The sequence below is a fragment of the Onychostoma macrolepis genome, chromosome 18 (genome assembly GCF_012432095.1).
Source record: "Onychostoma macrolepis isolate SWU-2019 chromosome 18, ASM1243209v1, whole genome shotgun sequence".
In the NCBI taxonomy this organism is placed as follows: Eukaryota; Metazoa; Chordata; class Actinopteri; order Cypriniformes; family Cyprinidae; genus Onychostoma; species Onychostoma macrolepis.
In genome coordinates this window covers 10,915,208-10,929,866 of record NC_081172.1, presented here as the reverse complement: position 1 = coordinate 10,929,866, position 14,659 = coordinate 10,915,208, and the positions used below count along the sequence as shown (strand labels likewise).

Sequence of the window (14,659 nt, the reverse complement as noted above, 5' to 3'; positions counted from 1 at the left end):
GTCTTGGAGTGATATGAGGTTAAGTAAGTGATGATGACAATTTACATTTTGGGGTGAAATCCATTAAAGTGCAAATATATTGGGGTCCTATTAAAGTGAAAATATAAAGATCGAAATATTCACTGTTAGATCTTTGGACTTCCTCAAATTTTAATTGGAAAATTGATTGATTTTTATTTGGCCTTATCTGTAGACATTGACTTAGTCCAAGGCTTCATCGCAAAATTGCAAGAATTAGGATGTTTTCACTCATCTAGATGGTGAGCAACTAAATGGAACAGAATACAGGGGTATTGTGATGTGTTTTTAAGAAGATGTGTTTTTGTGATATGTGATGTGTTTTTAAAGAAGCATTTTTAACTTGACATGCCATGTGGGTAAAAAAAAAAAACAGCATAACATTTTGCTAAAGACATCCTTCTGACGCATTTGCTCATAGACCATAAATGCACAACAGAGCAGATCCCCGAGTATTCCATTGATTTATCTGTAGAGTACTCGAGAAGACAAAACGACCAAAATGCCTGCTTTACACCCTCTGGCAGGTGGAGGGCCCCGTGCCGAACGCCCCTGACCTAGGAGGACGGCCTCCCTGGATCACAGCGCCTTCGGGACCCTCCAGAAATAGATGGTCCCAGTACACCACCAACAATACCATCAACCGAACAGGAGGGAGAAAGAGAACAGGGCTGTTCCACACAAAGACGTAAGAGTACAGCCTGACTGCTCAGGAGACAGGAAGAACGAGAGAGAGAAAAAAAGAGAGAGAGAGAGTCTTAATTGCCTTATCCTGTAGTACAGGCTGGGGAGTGCTTTTTGACTTCGGCTTCCAATTTCACGCTACAGCATTATTTAGTTTGATACAGACTTGATTAGGCATTACAATGTGTCCCTCTCTGAAGGAGCTTTGTGGCCGGCCTGCATCACTAGAGGACAGATTAACTCTGCAATCACGCTCCTTCGGAGACCCTTCTACTGTTTGTTTAGCCCGCCGGAGACTGTGCCAGCGCATGTTTGTTTGTGTATGGGGATTTTGTGGGAGGGGTTCTTATTAAATGAACTCTACCCACACTTACAGCGACCCTTATTATGGGACATGACCACAAGATATAGAAAGAAAGTGTGTGCGTTCGGGGGGATAACGCTCAGTCCTTGACCTCAAGGGTCTTCCTTTCCAGTATATGAGAATTTTTAATGAAGTCGGTCTCAAAACATAGATAAATAGACACAAGCGGTGCTGGTAGTGAACAATACTTTTAAAAGTAGTTACATTATTACTTTTTACTGAGAGTTACTAAATAAACAGATTGAATCATTTGTAATGTAGAGCATTAAATTAAATACAATTTATTTAAATTATATAAATAGATTGTATACATTTACTGCAAATTATGGTCAATTAAACACATAGAGATTTAATTATACTAGTTGCTTATTAAAAAGTTAGTGTTAGATTATTATGCTACATAAGTTAATTCTAATTAAAATCACTTGTCCATTACAAGGAAAGGAGAGTTTTTCATTTGCATTTGTTAGTTAATAAGTTAAAGGGATAGTTCACCCAAAAATTAAAATCCTGTCATCATTTACTCACCGTAATGTTATTCCAAACCTGTATGAATTTCTTTCTTTTCTTGAACACCAAACAAATTATTTTGAAAACCGCTGGTAACAGTTGACGTAAAAAAAAAAAAATACTATAACCTTTTCAACATGCTAATTGTGATTATGTAACGCACTGTTACTTCTGATATTGTCAATAAATGAAGCCAATAAATGAAGCCATAAAATAACACTTAATGAGTGCAACATAAATGGACTAAAGTGTTCCAACTAATTACAATTACGGATTGATCACTCTAGTACCAATGTGTAAAGTATTGTGTTTTACACTTTGCCTCAAGATAGTGTGGTGCAAAACCTCTGATATCGGATTTTATCAGAGTTTAATGATTGAGCTGGATCCAGATAGAAGAAAGAGAATCGGACAGCCTGGTCCCCTGTCCATCACTACAGAACAGGTCAAAACTTTACATTTTTAACATCTGTCCATCCACCCATCCATCTATCCATCCATCAACACTAAGGCCCCACTGTACACAACCCCCACGCCCTGCGATCTCCAATTCTCTTTCTTTCCGCTCCCTCTATCTGCCTCTCCTGGAGCAAGTCGGGCCCTGTTTGATGGTGACATGAAGCATTTATTAGCCGAGAGAAGCTGAGCAGGAAAGAGAGAATAAAGAAGAATTGGGAGCGCGGAGTGTGTGGATGGTTAATAATTTCTGCGCACTTCTCTTGGCCCTGGATTTTTTTTGTTTTGCAGTAGCTGAAAGAGACTCTCTTCCCCATCATGTTCAACCACAACAACACAGATACACACCTATCAGAGCAGCCCACAGCACACACTCACACACACACACACGTCTGAGCGCCGGCAGATGGATGATTAAATACACGCTGTGGCTGTAGCATGGAGAACTTTACCTGGGGACTAAGCCGACGAGATATAACATAAGGTTAACTGATTTGGTTTGGATATGGCGAGCGTTTTGACACAGTTTGGAGTGAATTCCGTCTCTCTGGCAGTGCTCTAACACAAACATACACACGTCAGATGCATTGAAATGCAGATCCGTCATGTATGTGCTGGCAGAGAGGTAGATGTGAATTTGCGTCTACACACCTCTATAAATGTGGCCCGAGTCATCTCTCTTGACACAACACTCCCAGATAAGCACCAAAAAACTCTCACATACTCTAATAAACCATCTAAAACACAGATTTTGGGGGAAAATTGCTACTTTTAGAAATAGCAAACCTGTGAGAGCCATGGTGCAGTGAGTGACACATATGCGACACGTAAGAGCCGGTGTGCACACAGGGACGCAGGTTCAAGTCTGTTATGTTAAACATCTTTTTTGGCATGAAGTGCCATTTTTCATTTAATCGCTGTGCCCTATTCCACAACCCCCCCTTTCTATGTATTACTCCATATGCAATATAATACATTAGGCCTAAGATTTAAGATACAAAAAGTATATATCCCATCTTTTACAAAGTGTTAGTTTTATATATATGTTTGCATGTTTTATACAAACAAAAATTATATGTATTATATATTTATTTTTCAAAAAAGTTTATATCTTTATATAAAAATAATGATACAATATCAATTTATTTCAATATTAATTTTTCTAACCTTGAGCTTGTACAGTCAGGCAGAAGGGTGAGATGAGGTGAACGGAGAGAAGTCAGAGAGGAGAGTGTAATAATCACTCTTTGCCTCATTCAGTTCCTCTGGGAACTTCTTGAATACAGGAGCAGCCCTCCAAAAAAGCACACATGCTAAGTGTACTGCACACAATGGAAAAACCTGACTTTTAACCAACAAATGAACACATTGTAGAAGAACGGCTGTTTTGTAAATGTCATTATTCCGCTTTTTTCTTGTCTCCCCTCCCTTTTATTCTCCCTTTGTGAGCGTATGTGTGTGTGAGCGCTCTCGAACGAAGAGCGACTTTAATTGTTTCTTCAGTATAGCCCCGCTGTTTGCACGGGTTATTATCCCCGACTTTGCGGGGGGGGGGGGCTTGCTGTTTGACGGGGAATTAAATGAAGAAAAATAAGGAAAAACACGCCTGACTCCAGGATCAAGGGCTCGTCTTTCTCTGGAGTCAGGCGGGCTAGCAGAACCGAGGGTCTTTTACAATGAGAGGCTAATTCTTTCTAAGCCAAAAAGACTTCTATGCTAGGTTCCAGACTAGCCTCAGGATAAAGCGAAGAAGCTTCACGCCTTAAAATCAATTTATCAAGGCATTACTAACCCAACTCAGAGACCCGTGGTTTGCACACATAATCTGCCCGTGACGAAACAGCAGACTGACAAGCGCCGCTTTGCTATCATTAGCCATGTCTGTATTTTTAAAACTAGTTACTTTAATTGATAAGTGAAGGGTCAGAGTCGTCTTTTATCTTTCTGCCAAATCAATTACGCCTCTTTATTCGCCGACGTAATTGTCTAGAAGATCTGAAACAAGGTACAGCCAGACATTCTGACATAGGATGAACTCTGCAAATTACTCAAAAGTTTCGTTTTGCAGAGTCAAACTCCATCTGTGTTTGAAAGGGCAAGGCTGCTCAACTCTGTAAGCGTATCTTTGTTTTAGCGGTTTTGTTCTTGCTGCTAGAAAACTTTTTTAGGCCTTGTGAAATCGATAGGTTCAGCTCTGGAGAGAGCCACAAGCGTTCAAGAGATTTCTCAGTGCGTGGGCACATGCATGCACACACACACACAGAAATATTTCACCTCCAGCTATACCAGTCCTTCACTGGTCTAGGACGGCTCCCTGAGTGCTCTGCCATAGGAGACCAGATGACCTGGTGAAGGGTCAGAGGGGACTCTGGGGGGCACAGCAGGGGTCAAACCAGCACCAGCACTCCTCATTAATGACCTCTGCAGCCCTTCAATCACCACCCCCAAAAAGCTCAGACCAGGGCCTGAAGCCTGTCCAGCAGGGAGACAGGCCAATAAATATATGCATCAGCCAGGTGTAGAGAGTGGGCTTAATTGCCCCCTTTCCTTATGTTTAATGTACAGCCCAGCGAGACGGGGCAGGGTCGTAGAGCAGCCACCCGGAGAGGAGAAAGAGCAGAGAGAGAGTGTTAATGCATCTTTGAATATCAGGAAAAGTCAATTACACACAGACAAACACTTCTAACTTTTGACATAAACTACCATTCAAAAGTTTGAGGTCAGTGAAGTATCTTTTGCTCAAAAAAGCTTATAATTAAAATACAGGGGGAAAAAAATGAAATATTCTGAAATATTTTTTCTATTTTAATATGTTTGGAAATGTAATTTATTCCTGTGATAGCAAAGCTGAATTTTCAACAGCCATTACTCAAGTCTTCAGTGTCACTGATTTATCCTTCATAAATTATTCTAATATGCTGCTCAAGAAACATTCTTATTATTATTATCAATGTACAAAAAAAAAGGTTGTGCTGCTTAACACTTCTGAGGAAACTTTTTCATAAATTACAAGTTTAAAAAGAACAGCATTTATCTGAAATAGAAATCTCAACATTATAAATGTCTTTACTGTCATTTTTCCATTTAATGCATCCTTGCTGAATAAAATTAATTTATTTTTAATTTTTTTATATAATCTTACTGACCCCAAATTTTTTAACAGTAGTAACCCACTCCCCACCTCATAACATCGACAGTCTGACAGGCCCAAATTATAAAACGAGCCTTACGGTACGAAACGTCACTCAAATTCCTATTCTAGGTCACCAAACTTAATTTTCTAAAATGTAAAAGAATACTTCCAAGACGTACCACGACGTGCTTTCTAGACAAAAGTCTACGACGTTCTCAGCGGACTAGGTGAAAATGGCTGCCATGTTTAATCTACATGGGTATGAGCAGCTTTGAGAGACTCTTTCTCTGTGCGTTGTTCCAGCACGTTTTAATCTGCCCTCTGCAGCAGCCCAATCCGGGTTCCAGAGCGCAGCATCTTAGAACGGCCGCGATCCTCCGGGAAGGCCTGACAGGGGAGCCTTGGCTGGCAGGCTTGGTGGGGAAGGAAGAGGGGGGCGCAGGGAATGCCAACCACACAAACAGAATTAATAACAGCGGGCGTCAGAGCGACGCCTTCTCTTTAGAAGTGAAGCGTGGCATGGAGCGGGTCCGCAGCGAGCGCCGGTTCCGGGCCACTGAGCCCAGGCCTTCTGATAAAGCATGTGGCTAAGCCGGTACAATGGCAGAGCCTACGAATGAGCTCTTACATTAAGACAGATTCTTCCCCACAAAACTAGCAGGCAGGCTGCTGATAAGGAGTTGTCATTGGCAGACACACTGCCCACCGGGGAGAAACCCACATCCAAACCCACCCGCCTTTTCCTCCCCATCACAGACCAGATGAATTACGCCATGATCTCCACACCAATAGGGGTCACTGCTTCGAGATGTGTCAAGGTATAACAATTTGAGTTGAAAAGAAAGTTAAAGAGCGGAAGAAAAGCGTGCCTCTTAATATCATGATACCAGTCGCATCAACATGCAAAGAAAGCCATTAAAAAAAGACCTCAGCTGCTGTCAAACTGTGCGCAATTACGTTTTTTTCCTGGTTCTGATGAAATACTTTTAGAGTTGTTTAACTAATTGTTCATGCTGTGAAGTCAATGAAAACAAAAAAAGCAAGAGCATAAAAATCAATTTTGTGGTTCATCTCCCATTACCTCAAAATCACACCCTCTAACAGTCAACACACACACACACACACACACACACAAAATAAATACTACACTCTTCACATAAACAGTCTAGAACTGAAACAAATGCTTTCTCAATTTCAGATTATTATTGTCATTTCTTAAAAAATAAAATCTACAATAAAAAAAATACAAAATACAAAAAGCACTAAAAGAATGTTTAATTAAACACATAATTAGGAAAACATTTAACAGAAATGTTTCAGGCACTACAACAGAAAAGTGAATGGAAATATTGACTTAAAATAAATTCAATCTATTATTCTCAATGAACCATCATTTGAAAATGTGCAACAGATGCAATAGAGTGATTAGGTCCGCAAAAAAATTGGAAACAGCACACCAATAAAAGCAAAAATGAAAAACACAAATGCGGATGCATAAGAACGCTGGGGGTTCTCGTTCCCTGATCTCTTCATTTGTGGCTCTGCAGCCCTATGGTAACTCACTTCAGTATTTTACAACAGCCCACTGACCAATGAAACTTCTGCGCTGTTGCCAAAAGTCTAGGTGACAATAAAAAAGCCATTTAACGTTAAAACCAGATGGTGCCAGAAAGAGAGGAAAGTAAAAAGATGAGATCTGTACCGCTACATAAACACACACCAAAAAATATCAATGCAACAGCACATTACAGCTTAATTGTCTCTTTTCTTAACATGTAACACAGCTCCCCCAGAAAAAAAGTGTGCAAGGATAAGTGTAAGTGATAGCTAATATCACTGAAATCACACAACAGAAAATCTCAGCAGTGTTCTTTAAAGACGGAAAAATCCACAACTTCAAACCTCACTTCAGAAATCTACAAAATGACATTCCTCATTTTCTATCTAGATGTACCTGCAAAAACAACTCGCTGTTGTGTTTTGTATCTATGTATGAAAATCCCTTCCTTCCCACAGTCCCTCAGTTGCTGAAATGCACGTCTGAAAATTTACATTCAAAACAGCGAGTAATTACCCAATTCCCAATCGAAACCCTTGCTAAAGGATACGTATTCAGCAGGAAGAGCTAAATGCATTCCTGAAAGACATTTCAACATGTGAACCAGGTACAAACCCATCCACATACCCACGTACCCAAAAAGACCCTGGTGTCAGTGGGCAGAGGGGGGAATAATGCCATTAGATTTCATTCTCAGTGAGCTTCAGATGAGCATTACTCAAATGTTTTCTACCTTTCATAGAATAAAATGTCCAATTTGATTCGACTGACTGTAAACAACACTGAAAAATTGAAATAAGTGCCCTCACTGTCTCCCTTCCTGTCGTGTGCATTCATCCCCCTCTTAATGTCCTGCAAATGAAGGGGATTTATTAATGTGTAATTAAGTAATAATCATCGCTACATAATGCATGAAACACTCATGGGGACGGTGGAGATATGAAACAGGAATGCCACAGCCGAGCACTCAGTGCATAGACACACATTAAAAAGGGATTAATTGAGAGAAATAATATTTTGATAAGCGCAGCTCCCTTTCCCCCTCTGACGAACACTCGCTGTCTTTTTCCTCTCGAAATAATCTCTCTCTCGCTCTTGCGTGCGCGAGTAACACTGGCAATCACAGTTTCTAATGTAATGTGATGTGAGAGCATGACTTCCTTTACTGGAAAATAATCCCCGGTCTAACGTGACAATGGGCAACGCTTTTTTGAGGAACCCCCCTCTCATATGTTTTCTACAGCCACAACACCTGCAGATTTGAAGATATCAAAGCAGAAATTAATGACAAACAAGCTTAACCTCTGGAAGAGCGAGCCAATACACTAGACACCAGGACAGAAAAAAACATGAATGATTTTGTGCATACCACACTCAGATATATTGTTGCTGCCCTTCTAATCTCCGAGCATAGCAATCAAAGCTAAAGGTGCTGGGTTGAGATAGGGACAGAGCGAGCCTTGCTTACATATTTAATTGGCCTCTGATTGACGTGCATCGCTGAGTCAATACAATCACTGTTTACCCCCAAACCTCTGTGCTGCAGCAGGCCAATGCATATTCGATAGAAAACTGCAATAGTATTTGTTGCAATACAACAAAACATTTGATTTGCAATTGCCTTGAAGAAAAAAAAAAACAGAACAAACCAAAAACATTATTAGTTAATGACTGGGGGAGAAAAAAAAAAAGATGCATATTTATTTGCATAATATTTAATAATCACTTCATGCATGTGAAAAATAAAAGCTGGTCAAAATAAAAAAAATATTATGTTATTGATTACAGGGTCAAAAAGACTGCTCTCTCTCTCTCTCTCTCCTAAACAACTCAACAACATTGTTTAGGATTGATCTGCACCCAGCAGGCTCTGTCAATGTTAAATATCTATGACAATAACCGATTCTTAACACGTTGTATTTCCAGTTCAACCGCCATGAATATTATCCACTTACACTCTAGGTAAATTTACGACCATTTTATTCTCTCTTGATGAACCTCTGCAGATTGCGGCCGTTAATTAAAACAAAAAACTGGTTATTATTTGGGGGAGGGGGTACTAATATGGGCCACATGGCCACCCGAAAGCCCATCTGGTTTCTATTGGGGTGAGGGTGCCAAGTGATATCTCGACCGGCAGCACAATATCTGCCGCACATTGATGGTGGACAAGACAAAATAGCAGCAGGCCTTATTGCTCCTAAATTCACCTGCCTGTGAGTGTTGAGTCTTGTAGGAGGGGCGTGAATGAGATGAGACTGTGTGTGACTGATTCTGCCATGTCAAAGTCACAACCGGGAATAAATTCCGAGAGAATAAACAGCAAAGAGGGGAAAAAACAAAAAACCAAACAGAGATCTATAGAGAATCAAATTCCATTCACAATACTACTACAGACTGAGAGGGGGGTTTCTAAATTGAGTTGCAAAAACATCTCAGAATATTTAGGATTTCCACAAAGAGGACAAAATGGGAATACACTTATTTAAATGTCTATTTTGTGAGCAGTAGCAGTATTATTAATAAAAATATATATTTTTACATTTAAAAAATAAACAAATACATATTTAAAAAAGAAAAATATTAAATTAAATAATTTAACAAAACATTATGTAATAATATTTATGAGTTTAAAGTGATGTTGTTTAATTACAAAAACAAATATAATTTAATCAAATTGTTTAAATACCATTTAAAATACTACTACTAATAATAATGATATTAATAAATAACCTAAAATAAACTCGAGCACTAATCGTTCAGGTACAGCACCTTCCCTATAAGTGATAACTTATGCTGCCAACCACAAGACCTGGTGGCACCTGGCATCAAAATGAAAGTGTTTTTATTTCTTAATTATCTTTCGATGTCAAAAATCCTCCTTGAAGTCTCTGAACATAATGTCACTATTGAAAGCAAACACATTAAATAGATGAATTTCACAATCCCCGCCACTTTTACCCATGAAATCTCATTGGTCATGTGAGTTGTTCCCTCTCGTATACCAACATAAAACGCTTACCTTTAACGGAGCGCGGTTTGGCCTGCTTGCGTCTAGACATCTCCGTGTTAACAACAATATTTTACTTTCTTTAAAGGGTATCTTGTCCTCTCCGAGAAATATTGACAGGTCACGCGCTGATACTTGGGAGATTTCTTCACTTTGCCTGTTGCAATGCGGCAACTTCAGTCTCTCTAGTCCAGAAGCGTTCGAAGGAAGAGAGAGTACGGCAATGGAAACTGATATTCCAATGATTGAACTTCTCCAACCTGTAGATTTAACGAATAACTTGCGGCTTTTCCCGTGCTCGAGAAACGAACGCTCTTTTGTTCCTCCGTAACGGCAGACGCTGACGGCGGAGCGGGCACGCGCGCTCAGAGTTTGAAGAAGCGGAGCGTGCCCAAATTACACCTGATCAGTGGCGAGAGGTGCCAATACTTGCCGATAATGTGCTAAAGCCACTTCGACGGTGTTTCGGAATTGATTCACAATGTTTTTCCTCCTTTTTACAGTTGTCGCAACTGTCTCTTTTCGTTGTGATCCCGCCGAACCGCCCTCCTTCGCTGTTATTTTTCCGAAGGTGCCACTCTCAATGGCATTTTACGCAGCATTTTTACCTGAGGGGATTTTTCTTCTTCTTCTTGTTTATCGTCCTAAAAGCCGTAAATATTTCTAGTCGCTAGCCTCTCTCTCCCTTTTTCTTTGTCCTGACTCTGGTCTTCCCTCCGCCTCCCGATCCGACTGCTGGCGGGGCTGCAGCGCAGACACACATAATAAAGCCAGGCTTGGCTGGAAATGTAGCCGTGTCCCAGCAGGAGGATGTGAGAGTAGGGTCCCGGCGGGGGAGCGCTCTGATCCCGCAGGGAGCTCCGCACAGCCTGGGTTGAGCAGACAGAGAGAGCCAACAGCACCAAACCATGGTCAGCCATGGAAACTACAGCTTAACTTGGAGCACGGATCGGGGCCAAAACACGGAGCTTCGAGGAAACTCTGCAGCGTGCAAGAAAAAAGACGGACTGGATTCGCTTTTTGCGCTCCTTGTACTGCTGCCATCGTCTCGGGTTCACTCCAGCGTTTAACTGACGATTGGATACGATGACATTTTGACTATTTGGGGGGTTTGTTTAGAACATTTCTCATTTCTACGTCGCCTTTGCAACACGTTTATCTGCGTTTAAACGGATAAGATTTAGGATTTAAAGGGATAGTTCAGCACAACCAAAAAAAAAAACAAAACAAAAAAAAAACAGTGTCATCAATTACTCACCCTCACGTTGTTCCAAACCCGTTTGACTTTCTTCTGCTCAACACAAAAGATGTTAGGCTGTAGCCTATGTTAAGGTCTGACAGTCTCAGTCACCACTCACTTTCATTGCATCTTTTCCCCCGTACAATGAAAGTGAATGGTGACTGAGAAAAAGAAAGTTTTGAATCAACAACAGGGTGAGTAAACAGATCAGATTTGTAATTTCTCTTTGTTGGAGTTAAAAAAAAAAAAAAAACTGTTTAGCCTTTGCAACATCAAGTGCATGCATTTTATTTTTGAAAAAGATCTGCATATGCAAATAATGTTTGATATTATCAGATGTGTTGTTTTATTTTCATTGGTATTATGGGATATGTTTTAATTAACTTTTAACCCCTCTTCCTAGGATCTTTGTTGCGTTCTTTTTGGCAGGATTAGGCCTTTTCGACAGTATTTTTAGTCCCCATAGCGTCTGTCTGGCCGTCTGCATGTGCTGCAGAAGCGCAGTCGCAGAAAGAGGATCATTTGTGCAAAAATCAACCTAAGAAATGGTCAAAATCACACGCGGCGCGCCGGAGCTGCTCGGCCGTTGTCATGGATAACATGGTGGGCACCCTGTCTCGGTCAGCAGGACGTCCTGCAGATTGAGCCGGGCACCCCGCGGAGCCACGGAGCGGCCTTTAAAATTGACCCCCCCCGTGGAGGACCGGGGCCCCTCTTGTCTCGTCTGAGCGCACGCCTGGAGACCGCTTTTAAATGTGCTTCTGGTGTCCCAGAGAGAGAGGCCGCTGGCACGAAAGGGCGAAAGCTCACCACAGTGGTCCCTTTTTCTCGGATAAATTCAAAGGAGGAAAATAGCCCACATTACAAGCTCCTTAAGGGTCAAGGACAGCCGAGACATGAATGGTTTGAAAGAGTGGCATTGTGAAATCACATAGCACGCGATTACACCCTCTGTCATCTTTTTACGGATTTGCATTTTTCTTGTGCCACAATGAACAGTTCAGAATAAGACTTACAAGACATGTGGATGAAATTAATTAAGACGCTGGAGAAAAAGAGGTGTGAACTGCAAATGCGGTGGTCCTGTTTGGAATAGACGCCGTTGCTATTTTAGGACAATTTTAATGAGTGGCAAATCATTTTTTGAGCTTGGATGACTGCATGCGATTTGAAAAATATTGAACATTTAGAAGAGGAAGAAAATCTCTCATTGGACATTATAAGGACGGAGGCATTTGCAACACATCATTTCACTGCTAACTGAATTCAAATGGCCTCAGTATTGGCTAGTATTTTCCTTCACGCAGCAGGGACGGTGGTAGATTGATGCCCTTACATTATTCATGCAACGATTATTCAAAATTTAGCAATAACTCAACAGCGTTTTGTCCTTTCTCTCATCCGTCTCCTCTCTCACCGTACCTAGGTATGCTGCTATTCTTATGCGACTATCATCCATTGGACAGTGCAGACCCAGAAAGCACCCTTAAACACTCCCCCATTGTACTGTCACAAGCCTGGAGAGTTCATGTTATATTTATGTTGCCTACAGCGTATTCTCTCTGTTCTGTTCTGTTCTGTTCAGCTGAACTCACGCCAACTCCTCCAGGTCCCCCCTCCACAGACAATGTTACATCTCATTGGCTTTGCCCTAGATAGGCTATTTTTGTATGAAATAATTAGACATAACTGATTTAAATACTGCAAAGCCAACACTCTTTTGTCTCGTTAACAAAGTACAGGAGAGGCGCACACTCGCGGTGTCACTTCTGTCAATCCGTATGAGGAGGTTTAAAATACAAATGCGTTTCCAGCTAATGGATCTGAAGCAGAGCCAAAAAAATGAGTCATTTTATTAGCTTCCTTCGATTTGGGTTTTACTTTCGGGACCGAGCTGCGGTGACCTGACCTGATAGAATCTATTATGAAAGCAAAAAATGTCAGGAAAGCATTGCCAGAAGCTTTTAATTGTCTCAACGTGTACATCAGCAAAATATAGGATTGCTAAAATATGCCGCCGTACAGCACTAATTGTCCATATAAGGACAGCGCGGCGCTTAAAACAGCACGTTTTGTTTGTTACAGTGACCCCGGACCCAGACAGCCGTGCTGATGCCGAGTGCACATGGGCACACGAGGGAGAGGTGGAGAGCAGGAACGCAGATTGGGGCTGACCGCTCGGCTGCACTTTAATGTACCCTCTACTTCATCAGTCCTGATTAGCCACCATAAAAATCCAGATTGAACATTACATTTTTACTGCTGATTGTCTTCCAAACACTCTCAGGTGTTGGCGTGTTAAATGCCAGGGTGTGCATCTGTCCTCGCATCCCATTAGCTTGCTGCAGTGAGACGTCTGACTTGAAAAAGGGGGACCCTCTTCAGAAACGAAAGCAATGCAGAACAAATTTCAGGCTTTTAGGCTTACCGCGTCTTGTGCCAAAACCTCAATAACAAGCCCCCCTCCAGCCCCCGTTTCCCTGGCTCTTGCCCCAGACTTACACAAAGAAACACCAGCTTTATGGACTTAGGGCATTAAAGCATAAAAAACAGCGGACGGAGAACAGGTTCGGAACACATGGCGCCAAACGCAGGGCCCGATCACGTCAGATCGCACAGGCTATACGCTTTAACGCTCCAATTCTTAGGTACATGGCCGTGTTTTCAAAAGGGCACATGAAAGGGCTTAGTGAGAGAGAGATGAGCAACGGCGGCGAGGAGGCCGGCGCTCCAGCAAAAACGCTTTTCTGATGAGCTGCAACAATGCACTCACTCCCACGACATCAGCTCTCTGTTGGGAGTCTCCTCCTAATTTCCTCCATCCATAATAAAAAGAGCTACATTAAACAGTGCCATTAGTGCCAGCAATTTGTTTTATTCTCCACAGAAAGAGAAATGTTATCTGTGGCGGACAAACTTAACCCAATTAAAGCTCATTGTGTATGGGGGCCTTGCTGGGTCTTCAGCTGATGCCTAGGAACGAGGGCAGAGGAAGCCAACTTTGGGGAGGGAGAGGGGAAAAAAGAGAACGGTTGGAACACGTCTGGAGAATTAGGGAAAGTAGGAGAGAGACAAATGTGCTTTCAGGAAAAAAGACGGGAAGAGAAATTATGTTTTCGTACGCTTTCCCCCCACATCAAATCCCTCCCAAGATGGTTTGATAGAGGAATACTGCGCAAAATGTACACTCAAAACAAAAACGCATAGTTAATTCTGCACTTAAACAAATAGCAGAAGGATTAGAGTGAAGGTAAAATCTTTCCATCAAATAAAAAAAAAGGGAGGAACTGCGTACAAAGCCACACGTTCTGAGACTCTCGCTCATACCCTCACATTTTTGCTGTTAATTGTTGTGATAACACCTCTCGATTACAGGGGTTTAATTATCAACATGTTTGGCTGTTAGACCGAGTACCTGGCACAGATCCTGGTGAAGGGCTCAAGGTTTCTAATGAAGATCTCACTCACAGCAGCATACAGGAGCTCAGTGTGGTGCTGTCCTAACAAAGAAGCACATCGCGTTTAGAGACGACCTGGGTATCTGTGAATTCTAACACAATAATGCCAAGAATATTCATAGTGATACATTTTGATTGATATCCAGTTGTGCCGGAATGGCAACTGTGTGTCTCTGTGGGGAAAAAAAGTGATTCTGTGTGATTGCGGAATTTTAACAGTAACTGAAT

General features: G+C 41.5%; 1 protein-coding gene across 2 annotated transcripts in view; it reads right to left on the bottom strand.

Moving 5' to 3' along the window:
* The window catches only part of znf423 (zinc finger protein 423), a 165,129-nt gene extending 150,784 nt beyond the window's left edge, over positions 1-14,345 (bottom strand). For both annotated transcript variants that reach the window (XM_058750851.1, XM_058750852.1), the window contains exon 1: positions 9,746-14,345. In XM_058750851.1, the coding sequence (XP_058606834.1) occupies positions 9,746-9,785 (40 nt within the window). In that variant the 5' untranslated portion in view covers positions 9,786-14,345. The remainder of the gene's footprint in view (positions 1-9,745) is intronic.
* Positions 14,346-14,659: the final 314 nt, after the last annotated feature.